Source organism: Anomaloglossus baeobatrachus, chromosome 12 (genome assembly GCF_048569485.1).
Source record: "Anomaloglossus baeobatrachus isolate aAnoBae1 chromosome 12, aAnoBae1.hap1, whole genome shotgun sequence".
NCBI lineage: Eukaryota > Metazoa > Chordata > Amphibia > Anura > Aromobatidae > Anomaloglossus > Anomaloglossus baeobatrachus.
In genome coordinates, this window is record NC_134364.1 from 44,759,894 (window position 1) to 44,772,853 (window position 12,960).

General features: G+C 48.6%; 1 protein-coding gene across 3 annotated transcripts in view; it reads right to left on the minus strand.

Annotated features, from left to right (window-relative positions):
• The window catches only part of PCNX4 (pecanex 4), a 58,972-nt gene that overhangs the window by 10,000 nt on the left and 36,012 nt on the right, over nucleotides 1-12,960 (minus strand). For all 3 annotated transcript variants that reach the window (XM_075329643.1, XM_075329644.1, XM_075329645.1), the window contains exons 9-10: nucleotides 9,806-9,909; nucleotides 5,129-6,168 (exon numbers count right to left, since the gene is read on the minus strand). In XM_075329643.1, coding sequence (XP_075185758.1) covers nucleotides 5,129-6,168; nucleotides 9,806-9,909 — 1,144 coding nt within the window. The remainder of the gene's footprint in view (nucleotides 1-5,128; nucleotides 6,169-9,805; nucleotides 9,910-12,960) is intronic.

Consider the following 12,960-nt stretch of genomic DNA (forward strand, 5'->3'; position numbering starts at 1 on the left):
CACAAAAAGAGAGGTGCACCGCCTAAGAACAGCGGTGCGAGACACATAGATCCGGAGCGCCCGCACCAGATCCAGAGTATGCAACGCTTTTTCAAAGCGATGAACAGGAGCCGGACAAAAGGAAGGCAGGGAAATGTCCTGGTTAAGGTGGAAAGGAGAAACCACCTTAGGGAGAAAGTCCGGAGTCGGACGGAGAACCACCTTGTCTTGATGAAAAACCAAAAAAGGTGACTCCGAAGAGAGCGCAGCCAAATCAGAGACTCTCCTGAGGGAAGTTATGGCCACTAGAAAGACCACTTTCTGTGAAAGACGAGACAAAGAAACCTCCCTAAGAGGCTCAAAGGGGGGTTTCTGCAAGGCCGTGAGGACCAGATTGAGGTCCCAGGGATCCAAGGGCCGCCGGTAAGGCGGAATGATGTGAGACGCGCCCTGCATGAAGGTGCGCACCTGAGCCAGCCGGGCGATACGCCGCTGGAACTACACTGACAGAGCCGAGACTTGTCCCTTGAGGGAATTGAGGGATAGTCCTAGCTGCAGACCGGACTGTAGAAAGGACAGAAGGGTCGGCAAGGAAAAAGGCCAAGGAGCATGGCCGGAAGAGCGACACCAGGACAGGAAAATTCTCCAGGTCCTGTGATAGATTTTGGCAGAGGAAGACTTCCGAGCCCGAGTCATAGTGGAGAGGACTTCAGGAGGAATACCAGAAGCCGTCAAGATCCAGGACTCAAGAGCCACGCCGTCAATTTGAGAGCCGCAGAATTCTGGCGGAAAAACGGACCTTGTGAGAGAAGGTCTGGACGGTCCGGAAGATGCCACGGCACCTCTACGGACAGATGGAGCAGGTCTGGGTACCAAACTCGCCTTGGCCAGTCCGGAGCAATGAGGATGACCCGACGGCCCTCCATTCTGATCTTGCGCAGAACTCTGGGCAAGAGAGCTAGAGGGGGAAACACGTAGGACAGACGAAACTGGGACCAATCTTGAACCAGAGCATCCGCTGCAAAGGCCTGAGGATCGTGGGAGCGAGCCACGTAAACCAGAACCTTGTTGTTGTGCCGGGATGCCATTAGATCCACTTCCGGAGTGCCCCACTTGCGGCAGATTGACCGAAACACTGCCGGATGCAGGGACCACTCGCCACTGTCCACGGTTTGACGGCTGAGATAATCTGCTTCCCAGTTTTCCACGCCTGGGATGTGGACTGCGGATATGGTGGACTTGGAGTCCTCCGTCCATTGAAGGATGCGTTGAACCTCCAACATTGCCAGGCGGCTGCGTGTCCCGCCTTGGTGATTGATGTAGGCAACCGCTGTCGCGTTGTCTGACTGGACTCGGATGTGCTTGCCCGCCAAAAGGTGGTGAAAGGCTAGGAGAGCTAGAAGCACAGCTCTGGTTTCCAGCACATTGATCGAGAGGGCTGATTCGGACGGAGTCCAAGTGCCCTGTGCTCGGTGGTAGAGACATACTGCTCCCCAGCCGGATAGACTGGCATCCGTGGTGAGGATCACCCAGGACAGGGCCAGGAAGGAGCATCCCTGAGACAGAGAGAGGGGCCGAAGCCACCACTGAAGGGAGCCCCTGGTCTGTGGCGGCAGAGCCACTAGCCTGTGCAAGGAGGAAGTCCGCTTGTCCCAACAGCGGAGAATGTCCAGCTGCAGAGGACGCAGATGGAACTGGGCAAAGGGAACAGCCTCCATTGACGCCACCATCTGACCCAGCACCTGCATTAGGTGCCTGATGGAATGACGGCGGGGCCTCAGCAGAGAGCGCACCGCCAGATGGAGGGACTGCTGTTTGACTAAGGGCAGCTTCACAAGTGCCGGCAGAGTCTCGAATTGCATCCCTAGGTACGTGAGCCTCTGGGTCGGAGTCAGAGTGGATTTGGGCAGATTGACAAGCCACCCGAATTGGACTAGAGTGGCGAGAGTGAGCGAGACACTCCGCTGACAGTCTGCGCTGGATGAAGCCTTGACTAGAAGGTCGTCCAGGTAAGGAATCACTGCCAACCCCTGGAGGTGCAGAACCGCAACCACTGCTGCCATGACCTTGGTGAATACTCGAGGGGCCGTGGCTAACCCGAAGGGGAGAGCCACGAATTGGAAATGTTCCTCTCAGATTGCAAAACGTAGCCAACGCTGGTTTGAAACTGCAATTGGCACATGCAGATAGGCATCTCTGATGTCGATGCATGTCAGGAAATCTCCTTGGGTCATTGAGGCAATGTCTGATCGCAGAGACTCCATGCGAAAATGCCGCACCTGAACATGCTTGTTGAGAAGCTTGAGATCCAGGATGGGCCGGAAGGAACCGTCCTTTTTGGGGACTAGGAAGAGATTTGAGTAGAAACCTCTGAACCGTTCCCGGGCAGGAACCGGTACAATTACTCCGTTGGCCTGCAAGGATGCCACGGCCTGAGAGAAGGCGGCGGCCTTGGAGCAGGGGGAAGTTGACAGAAAAAATCTGTTTGGCGGGCTGGAAGAGAATTCTATCCTGTAGCCGTGGGAGATGATATCCCGCACCCACTGATCGGAGACGTGTTGAAACCACACGTCGCCAAAGTGGGAGAGTCTGCCACCGACTAAGGACGTTGCTGGCACGGCCAGATAGTCAAGAGGAGGCTGCCTTAGTGGCAGCAGCTCCTGCGGTCTTCTGTGGACGCGCCTTTGTGCGCCAGTTGGGTTTTTGGTCCTTGGCTGAGTTAGTGGACGAGGCCGAGGGCTTAGAGGATGACCAGTTGGAGGAACGAAAGGAACGAAACCTCGACTGGTTCCTACCCTGGGCAGGTTTCCTGGTTTTAGTTTGTGGCATGAAAGTACTCTTCCCGCCAGTAGCTTCCTTAATAATTTCATCCAGTTGTTCACCGAATAGCCTGGATCCAGCAAAAGGGAGCCCAGCAAGGTACTTTGAAGAAGCATCTGCCTTCCACTCTCGAAGCCACAAGATCCTGTGGATAGTGAGGGAATTAGCCGAAGCCACCGCAGTGCGGTAAGAAGCCTCCAGCATGGCAGACATGGCATAGGATGAAAAAGCTGAAGCTTGGGAAGTTAAGGCAACCATTTCGGGCATAGATTCCCTGGTGAGGGAATGCATCTCCTCTAGAGAAGCAGAGATGGCTTTGAGAGCCCACACTGCTGCAAAAGATGGGGAGAACGAGGCCCCTGCCGCCTCATATACAGATTTGGCCAGAAGGTCAACCTGGCGGTCAGTGGAATCCTTAAGAGAGGTGCCATCAGCCACTGATACTACGGTCCGGGCTGAGAGTCTAGACACCGGAGGGTCTACCTTTGGTGAATGAGCCCACTCCTTGACCACCTCAGGTGGAAAGGGAAAACGGTCATCAGAACCACGCTTTGGGAAGCGTTTGTCAGGACAGGCCCTAGGCTTGGTCACAGTGGCCTGAAAACTGGAGTGGTTAAAGAACACACTCCTTGTCCTCTTAGGCAAGGTAAACTGCTGCTTTTCTGCCAGAGAGGGTTGCTCCTCTGATACTGGCGGATTGAGGTCCAGTACAGAATTAATGGACGCAATCAAATCACTAACATCTGAGTCACTTTCGGACAGATCAATGGGGCACATGGAGGTAGCCTCCGAGCCCCCAGTAACGGCATCCTCCTCGTCCTGCGAGTCAGCTCTTGAATCAGAGCCGCGGGACGAGGAAGGAGAGGGAGCCCTGCGTCTCCTTTTAGGAGGACGGGGTCTGGGAGCAGATGAAGAATCCTCTGTGAGCTCTGCAGAGCGAGCCCCAGCAGCAGAGGCGCCCTGAGAAGGGGGCTGATGCATGTTCAGCAAAGTCCGGGACAGCTGTCCCAGGGAGTCGGCAAAAGACTGGGAGATTGACCTAGAGAAGGATTCTACCCAAGCCGGGGGTTCAGCCACCGGAGCCGGAGCAGCCGGAGGGACCACTGTGGGTGCGATTCCAGGCTAAGGCATTGTCAGGTTAGAGCAGGCATCACAATGTGGATATGTGCTCGGTTCAGGCAGCACGAGCTTACATGCAGTGCATATTGAGTACAGCCTTGCAGCCTTGCTCCTCGTGTGAGACATGCTGCTGAAGTGGGGGCTCTGAGCCAGAATGACCCCCAGAGAGTATATAAGCAGGTCCACAACCGGAGGTTGTGGCTTACCAGACCGTTTGTGTGCCCTCCAGATCCCACAGCCCGGACCCCCAAGCAGCTTAGCAGGGATGCTGCAGCCAGCGCCAATCGCAGAGAGAAACGCTGATAAAATGGCGCCGGAGCGAGGAGAGGGGGCGGGACCTGCTCTGAGAGCAGGATCTGGAGGGCCAAGGAGATTTACAGGGGAGGGGACATGTACTCAGAGAGGAGTGTCCCTCTCCTGTGCCGAACGGCCGCTGGGCGGAGCCGCACTGTCCCTCTGCATGATTGACATGCAAGGGCAGTGAAATCGAAAGTAGGCCTCCGGCGAAGCCAGGGCCTAAATTTAAGCGATGCGGCCGGCGCGCAGGCCCCATCGGCGCGGTTCTCAGGCGACAACCAGAGAACCGCCCGGAAATGTCAGAACAGTTACACAGCACACTCTCCCCAACAATAAAGTACAAGGGACCCCCCGAATATAAACGTCTCAGATACTTAGCTTGCTGAGACGCAGGGTTCCAAGTCCCTGGGGATGAGTGCTCCGTCCAGCAGGATCCTGAAGGGCTGCGGATGGAGACCGGCCTCCTGCAAAGCAAGGAGAACCGTGCTGGCTCCCACTTCAAGCCAGAGCCCGAGGGATGGTGAAGGAGCGCGGCATGTAAGGCTCCAGCCTTGGAATCAACCTTAACAACACCACCGACACAGTGGGGTGAGAAGGGACATGCCGAGAGTCCAGGCTTGGACCTGCTTTTCTTCAAAAACTTTCCAAAAATGAAAAATCAGATGAGAATGCATGTGTGGATGTATGCCTCCTGAACACAAAGCAATGAACTGGCTAGATCTGGTTATCCAGGGGGTGTATATGCTCAGAGGGAGGAGCTACACTTTTTAGTGTAGTACTTTGTGTGTCCTCCGGAGGCAGAAGCTATACACCCAATGTCTGGGTCTCCCATAGGAACGATAAAGAAATTTGGCACATTTTGTGACAGCCTGGCTTGCCATGAATTTTAGTAAAATCACCATATAAATCTTACCTAAATGCCTTAAGTGCAAGGTGAAACAGTTCTGGATTTCCAGTTAGCCAGTCTAGTGAAACGGACCAGGGTATGCCACCTAAATACGCCCTGAAAAGCCCAGCAGAACTGGGGGAAGAGTTCTCCATCCCGAAGAAAGCAAAATAAATAGAGGTCAGTCCTTTAATATATTGATCTCTAAGTGATCGGTCTCTTATTCCATCTTCCAGTAAAACGGAAGGTTTCCCACTGACGTGGTGGAAATCTAACTGAGTCAAAATGAATTCATACCAGTCTGAAGGGAACATCTGCTTCATCTCCCCCATTTTTAATCCAGTTAAGGAACCTAAAATCCAGTCCTGAGGTAAGTTGAGAAACTTTGAGTAAGAGGAATTAAATTCCACCATTCTGAAATGTTCGACGCGAGTTGCGTTTCCTTTGTCTGTGGCGGGAAAACCAAAGCCCACCACGGAGTAAAGTTTATCCACTGCTACATCTTGCTCTACGTAGGAGTCGACATGTACGGTCTGCACACTGCCGGGGATGGAGAACCCATCTGCAGACGCAGCCACACTTGGTTTGACTCCAGTTTTCTTTGGATGTGGAAGAATTTCAAATATGTCGTCATCGGACCACTCGTCTGCGATATCGTCGTTGTAACTTTCTATGTCCTTGGATGATTCTGCAGGACGGACATCCATAGATCCTTGCTGTTTTTCGGGTTGGGCTGTCCCATCCATCTCACTTTGTTCCGTTTCAGTGTTTTCTTGCGCCTGGGACTTTTTGTAGCAGGTTTGTAGAAGCACCCATAGAAGAACTTTAATGAAATCCTCTTTGAATTGTTTCAAGTTTTCATGTGAGTCAATTATACCGGACAGGACGTTCCTAGCGTCCGAATATACTCGGACTGGAATGACGGTGCACGGGGTTAAGACGTTTCCAAAATGGTTGTTCAGGGCCAGTCGACCTGAATTTTCTGCTTGTTCAAACGCCATTTCAAATACTTCATCCACTCTCCGAGCCTCCGCTGTATGGCAGGAGGTCTCCTGCAGCTCCAAACCCTGTGGCAGAAACAAAGGAACCTAAATGTTAATTATTGCTAAAATTAAAAGGGGTTTTATAAAAATTAAAAAAAGATTAAAACAAAAAAACAACAAGAAAAAAAAAACACAACACAAAACATTTCTAAGGACTGTAATATCACAGCTCAGGGGGCGGACATTGTAACAAAAGTTGTCATTTTAGAGATGGCCTCCTTACCTCTTACGCCCCTGTAACGGGTTGTACCAATGCTATGTCCACCTCTGTCACAGATAATACCTGCTACAATCGCCTACCTTTGACAAGCTTCAAAAGGAACCTGAAGACCCACCTCTTCAGACAAGCCTACAACCTGCCGTAACCCTCCGCCGCACAACCAGCTCTACCCTAACCTACCGTATCCTCACCCATCCCTTGTAGACGGTGAGCCCTCGCGGGCAGGGACCTCTATCCTCCTGTACCTGTCTGTGCCTTGTATTATTTATGATTATTGTACCTGTCCCTATTACGTATACCCCTTTCACATGTAAAGCACCATGGAATAAATGGCGCTATAATTATTAATATTAATAATAATTAATAATCATAGCTACTTTGGGAACATCTAAATGGTCATCACGCTATTTCATCTTTGTTTACGACTATTATCTCCACTTGGTCTGCTTGCCCAATCTCAGTGGTTGCTAGTAATGAGCGAGCACTACCATGCTCAGGTGCTAGGTACTCATAAATGGTGATGAGCGGGCACTACCATGCTCGGGTGCTCAGTACTAGTAACTAATGATGAGCGGGCACTACCATGCTCAGGTGCTCGTAACGAGCAGTCAGATGCTCTGACTCGAGCTAGTCAGAGCATCAACAGAGTATAATGGGAGTCAATTCGGAACTCAACTCGGAGCATATGTCTAGAAGATTTTCTAGCAAAATGCTCGAGTTCCCCATTGACTTCCATTATACTCGGTACACAACTCAAGCCTGTCCAAGCGTTATGACCTGTTCGTTACGAGTACCAAGCACCCAAGCATGGTAGTGCCCGCTCCTCAATAGTTTAACGTACAGAGCACCTGAGCATGGTAGTGCTCGCTTATCACTAATTACAAGTACCGAGCACCCAAACATGGCAGTGTCGCTCATCAATAGTTACGAGTACTGAGCACCTGAGCATGGTAGTGCTCAAGCATCACTAGTTACGAGTACTGAGCACCAGAGCATGGTAGTGCCCGCTCATCACTAGTTACGAGTACTGAGCACCAGAGCATGGTAGAGCCCGCTCATCACTAGTTACAACTCCTGATGTGGTTTTCCCAATATCAGACATTTATGACATATTCACAGTATAAGCCATAGATATCTGAATAACGCATGTTTCACCTCTGGTACTGGCACCCATCCTCTCATGCTGGTAGAACAAGAGATGGCTGAACATTCGCATTCCTCTCAATTGACTTCTGTGGCAAGGTCCAAAATTATTTAGTGCATGCATGATCCTATCTTCATCGATCGATTCTCAATAAAAATGCAGGTCCCAGATGTGAGACACTTCTAACTTATCTTAAGTAGCAACAACATTCGGACCTTTACAATCGCAAATAGCTGCTTGTTTTATTCTTCATTCGTTTCAGTGACCTAGTGCCAAACATTACCATCACACACAGGTTGGGTGATATAAGTCTATGGAGATTCTCGAAGATGTGAATGCTGACTGGGTGCACATTTAATTATTTCAAGACATTTAATCAAACTCGGCAGCTGCAATGTAACCCAGATGGAGTTTCACTCTGTAAATAAGACTGATGTTTTTGGACTGAAATGCAGTATTGCACAAGAGTGAATTTCAGCTTGCAATGCTAATCACAGTCACATGCTAAGCTTGGCTCATTCTCAGTGACCCCGGGAGCCCTCTTAGCCGGGTGAGAACTTTTAGTTCTCTTAGACATTAAAAGATATGGACATCTTTAGGGACATTTTATTTTTTATTTTTTTACGTAATAAGGACCCTTCCTTCACCAGGTCAAAAAATGGGCACTTTTTGCTTTTTTTTTTTTTAATTATTTCCTGTGCTGCCCTGAGTATTCAGTTTATTTCTGAGTGATTGGTTTTTTTTAAATCAGTTGCTTGGTTCCAGGCATACCAACCTTTTTATTTAGTGCTAACGTTTATAGTCTGTAAAAGGGGGTGTGGCTCACAGGAACCTCAGGGGCGTGGCTCACAGGATCCTCAGGGGTGTATCTTTATGCTTTGCATAATTATCCTTTCAGACACACCCCTTTAGTAAAGGCCATAAAAATTAGCACCAAATAAAATCCCTTCAAATAAAACCCAAATCCCTTTTGAACCGTAAGTCGGAATTAAAAAAAAAAAATAAATAAGTAAAATAAAAAAAATGTTAAAACATTACTCAAGTTAGTAGTGGAAATAAAATAAGTGTAATAAGTGGTAACTTTTTAGTTGGGGATAGGTCCTGGAATTTGGCTGTAAAGCATTTGTACAATATGGTTTAACAATTTTGAACCATTTGGCTTCTATAGCCTAACAACAATGCCCTTGTTGCCACTGCAGGGTCTGTAACACTTATCTCTCATCTCATGAACATCTTCTAAGTCAATTCACGACCATCGATGTACTTTGAAATAAGCTTAGAAGATGGGCTGCAGAGCTCACTAACTGAATTATGGTGATACCTAAAGTTTGTAGATCAAAGCAAGCGGTCCAAAATGTATTATCCTTTATCTAACGCACAATTTTTTGGCTGCCATTGATTTCTCACAGAGTGTAATCATAGTGAAGGCTACACAACATATCTGCAAAGCCATATTGGAGTTGTGTGGACTGTTCACAGACTGGTAAATAAGCACCATAGTCCTATTGATTTCAACAGGAAAGCAACCCTGCAAAAGTCAGAAACGAAGAAAGCTGTGATTCAAGCTTAAAAGATGCTCAATGATAACTGACAATATATAGGGTATCAAAAATGGGATATATCACAAACAAAAAAGGAATCCGATGACCCAGTCTCCTGACAGATAGGCGGCCGTAAAGGCGAGACCAGCACCCATCGGACATTCATAGACAAAACCTATGCAATTCCACTTTTAGGCCTAGGACACACGGCGAGAAAATCGGAGCGAGTGGAATGCGATTAAAAAAAAAACAAAACAACGCATTCCACTCGGACCAAATATTAATCTATGGGGCCGCTCCCATGAGGGATTATTTTCTCACCCCTAATCGGACCAAGAAAACAGTTGCGGCATGCTGCGGGTGCAATGCGAGCTTGTTTCACTCGCACCCATTCAACTCTATGGGGTGAGAGAAAAAGAAAAAAAAAAAAAAAAAAAAAAAAAAAAAAAAAAAAAAAAAAAAATCGCACTGCACTTGCATTATACCGGTGTACCGCGAGTGCAGTGTGAGAATTGCAACAGCCGCCAATGGAGGAGAGAGGGAGATAAATCCCTCCCTCCCCTCTGCAGCGCCGGCCTCCCCTCCGCAACTCTTGTCTGATCGCACAATTGGATCACAGTCGCATGACACTCGGCGCCCGCTGTGCTGCGAGCGTGAGCCAAGTGTCATGCGAGGACATGCAGTAATCCCCGTGTGGCCCCAGCCTAAGGTGCACATACCCTATATAAATATAAATGTGAAAAAAAATAAAATCACCTTTATGTTAACGCAGCAATAACTGTAGCCTTTTTCAAGAATCAGCAGCCATATTAGTCGGTCCTGAAAACGGCAAAGGAAATGCGATCCTGGAGAAGCAAGACCTGAAATTTAAAAAAAAAAAATCTATAAATCTATAACAATGTTGCAGTATCTTATATAAAGCTCTATGCTTTAAACGGAATCTGTCACCAGGTTTTTACCACGTAATCTGAGAGCACCATAATGTAGAGACAGAGATCCTGATTGCAGCGATGTGTCACTTACTGGGCTGTTTAGTGTAGTTTTGATAAACTCACTGTTTAATCAACATTAGATTATCATTACAGGACTACTTGGCGTGCTGCCAGGTAGTCCAGCATATTCATGAGCTGTGTATAACTGCTAGATCTGCAGCAGAGAAAACAGTGATTTTATCAAAATGAGAGCAAACAGCTCAGTAAGTGACACATCGCTGGAATCAGGGTCTCTGTCTCTACACTATGCTGCTCTCAGATGAAGGAGCAAAAACCTGGTGACAGATTCCCTTTAATGTTCTCAACTTTACAATACACAGATGAATAAATCAATATTTATCACAATTTCAATGGGGCTGTCAAACCTTTACTCTCAACACTCTATGCAAGTCTGTATCTCCTTGTGAAGACCGCCAGTTGGAGCAGGGAGACTATTAGGCCGGATAATGCTTCTTTGGAAAAAAGTGTATGCAAATCAGCTCTCCTCCAGGAGGAAGAAGTGTCACCTTCTGTAGGTAGCCACAATACAGGATCCTTTATGACACCTGCACGATACCTGCCGCTCACAGATTAGGACGTGTGCACGATACCTGCCGATCACAGAATAGGATGTGTGCACGATACCTGCTGATCACAGATTAGGACGTGTGCACGATACCTGCCGATCACAGAATAGGACGTGTGCACGATACCTGCCGATCACAGATTAGGACGTGTGCACGATACCTGCCGATCACAGAATAGGATGTGTGCACGATACCTGCTGATCACAGATTAGGACGTGTGCACGATACCTGCTGATCACAGATTAGGACGTGTGCACGATACCTGCCGATCACAGATTAGGACGTGTGCACGATACCTGCCGATCACAGAATAGGATGTGTGCACGATACCTGCTGATCACAGATTAGGACGTGTGCACGATACCTGCTGATCACAGATTAGGACGTGTGCACGATACCTGCCGATCACAGAATAGGACGTGTGCACGATACCTGCCGATCACAGAATAGGACACGTGCACGATACCTGCCGATCACAGAATAGGACGTATGCACGATACCTGCCGATCACAGAATAGGACGTGTGCACGATACCTGCTGATCACAGAATAGCATGTGTGCATGATACCTGCTGATCGTACGTGCATTCTGGTGAATATCTGCTGATGCAATGTTTTCAGCACCGCAGACAAGTTCCTAAGAAAACATATGTATATAATGATAGTATGCAGCACAGACTTAGGCTATGTGCCCACGCTGCGGATTTACCGCGGATTTTGCCGCGGATTTACCGCGGATTTACCGAAAATCTGCAGCAGCAGCACTTCCAAGCCATTTCAATGGCATTTTGGAAATGCTGTGCCCATGCTGCGGATTTTTCCGCGGCGGATTTGCCGCGGATTTTGATGCGGAAAAATCTGCAGCATGTCAATTATTGTTGCGGATTTTGGTGCGGATTTTTCCCATGCAAGTCAATGCAAGGTGTAAAATCCGCAAGAAATCCGCAGGTCTGTTCCCACAGGCTCTTTTTCCTGCGGATTTGGTGCGGATCTCGCAAACAAATCCGCAGGAAGTGATGTAGGATAGTTCAGGAAGAGGAAGTTTCACCATTTTGTAGTGTAGAGTAGTGGCAGTGTAGTCGTGTTGTGTCCGGACTCTGGATTGCCAGCTAAAAGCAGCTAGTTACAGGCTGCTTGCTTTTAGCTGGCAAAACAGGATCCCAGCTCTTTTTTCACAATTCTTTTTAAAAAAAAAAAAAAAAATGTGCTCCGCTGTATTTTCACTGTCCAGCCCGATGCAAGCAAGCAACTGAGGGCTGTGCTTCTCAGCGGGATAAGGCTGAAGCATTCTCTGCCCCTCCCGCTGAGAAAAACAGTCCTCAGCTGCCCCTGAAAATGGCGGCTTCATTGTGAAGCGCCATTCTCAGGTGCTGTACCGAGGCTCATCCAGCCGCCCTGATGCATTTGGCTGGCTGGGTAATTACGGGGTTAATGCCAGTTTTCTGCAAAATGGCACTAAGCCCGAGGTTCATAATGTCATGCCTGTGTAGACACGGCCATTATGAACCTCCGTTTGGTAATAAAGAAAAGAAAACACTTTTTGAAAAATTTTATTTGAAATAAAAACACACAAACTATCTGTTTTAATGTGAATCTGTATTAAAGCAAAAATGTGGTGGAACCTAGACTTATCAGGAACCCGGGAGGAGATATATGAAGGAACGTGATTCAGCAAGATACAAATATATATTTCCCGTTTGGCATCTTGTTAATGATATATGTATTGTAGTGCAAATTGGCCTGATTGGTCATAAGAACTGTATTATGTTATGTTGAAGGTTTTCACTTAAAAATAAAGAATTTAAAAAAAAAAAAACACACAAACATCCCTGATTCCCATCTTTATTACTCCCTGAATCCCCCGACGATAATCCATGACAGCTCCGATGTGCACCCGGCTGACCCGGGCACTGGCGTCAGCCGGTCACAGCAGCTGTCAGTGTACGAGATGCTGCACAGCTCTCTTCTGTCTGCTGGGACCGGCTGACGTCCGTGCCCGGGTCACATGAGTGCACATCGGAGCCCGGCACATCAGCTGGTCGGTGTGCAGTCAGCTGACCCGCCCGCGCTCGCGAATTAAGTCAGCTGACGATGTGCAGTCATGTGACCCGGGCACGGACGTCAGCCGGTCCCAGCAGCCGTCAGTGTACGAGATGCTGCAAAGCTCTCTTCCGTCTGCTGGGACCGGCTGACGTCCGTGCCTGGGTCAGATGAGTGCACATCGGCCGACTATTCAGCTGTCGATGTGCACTCAGCTGACCCGCCTGCGCTCGCGAATTAAGTCAGCTGACCGGCTGACTTCTGTGCCCGGGTCAGCTGATGCTCTGAAGTCAGCTGACCCGAGCTCAGCTATG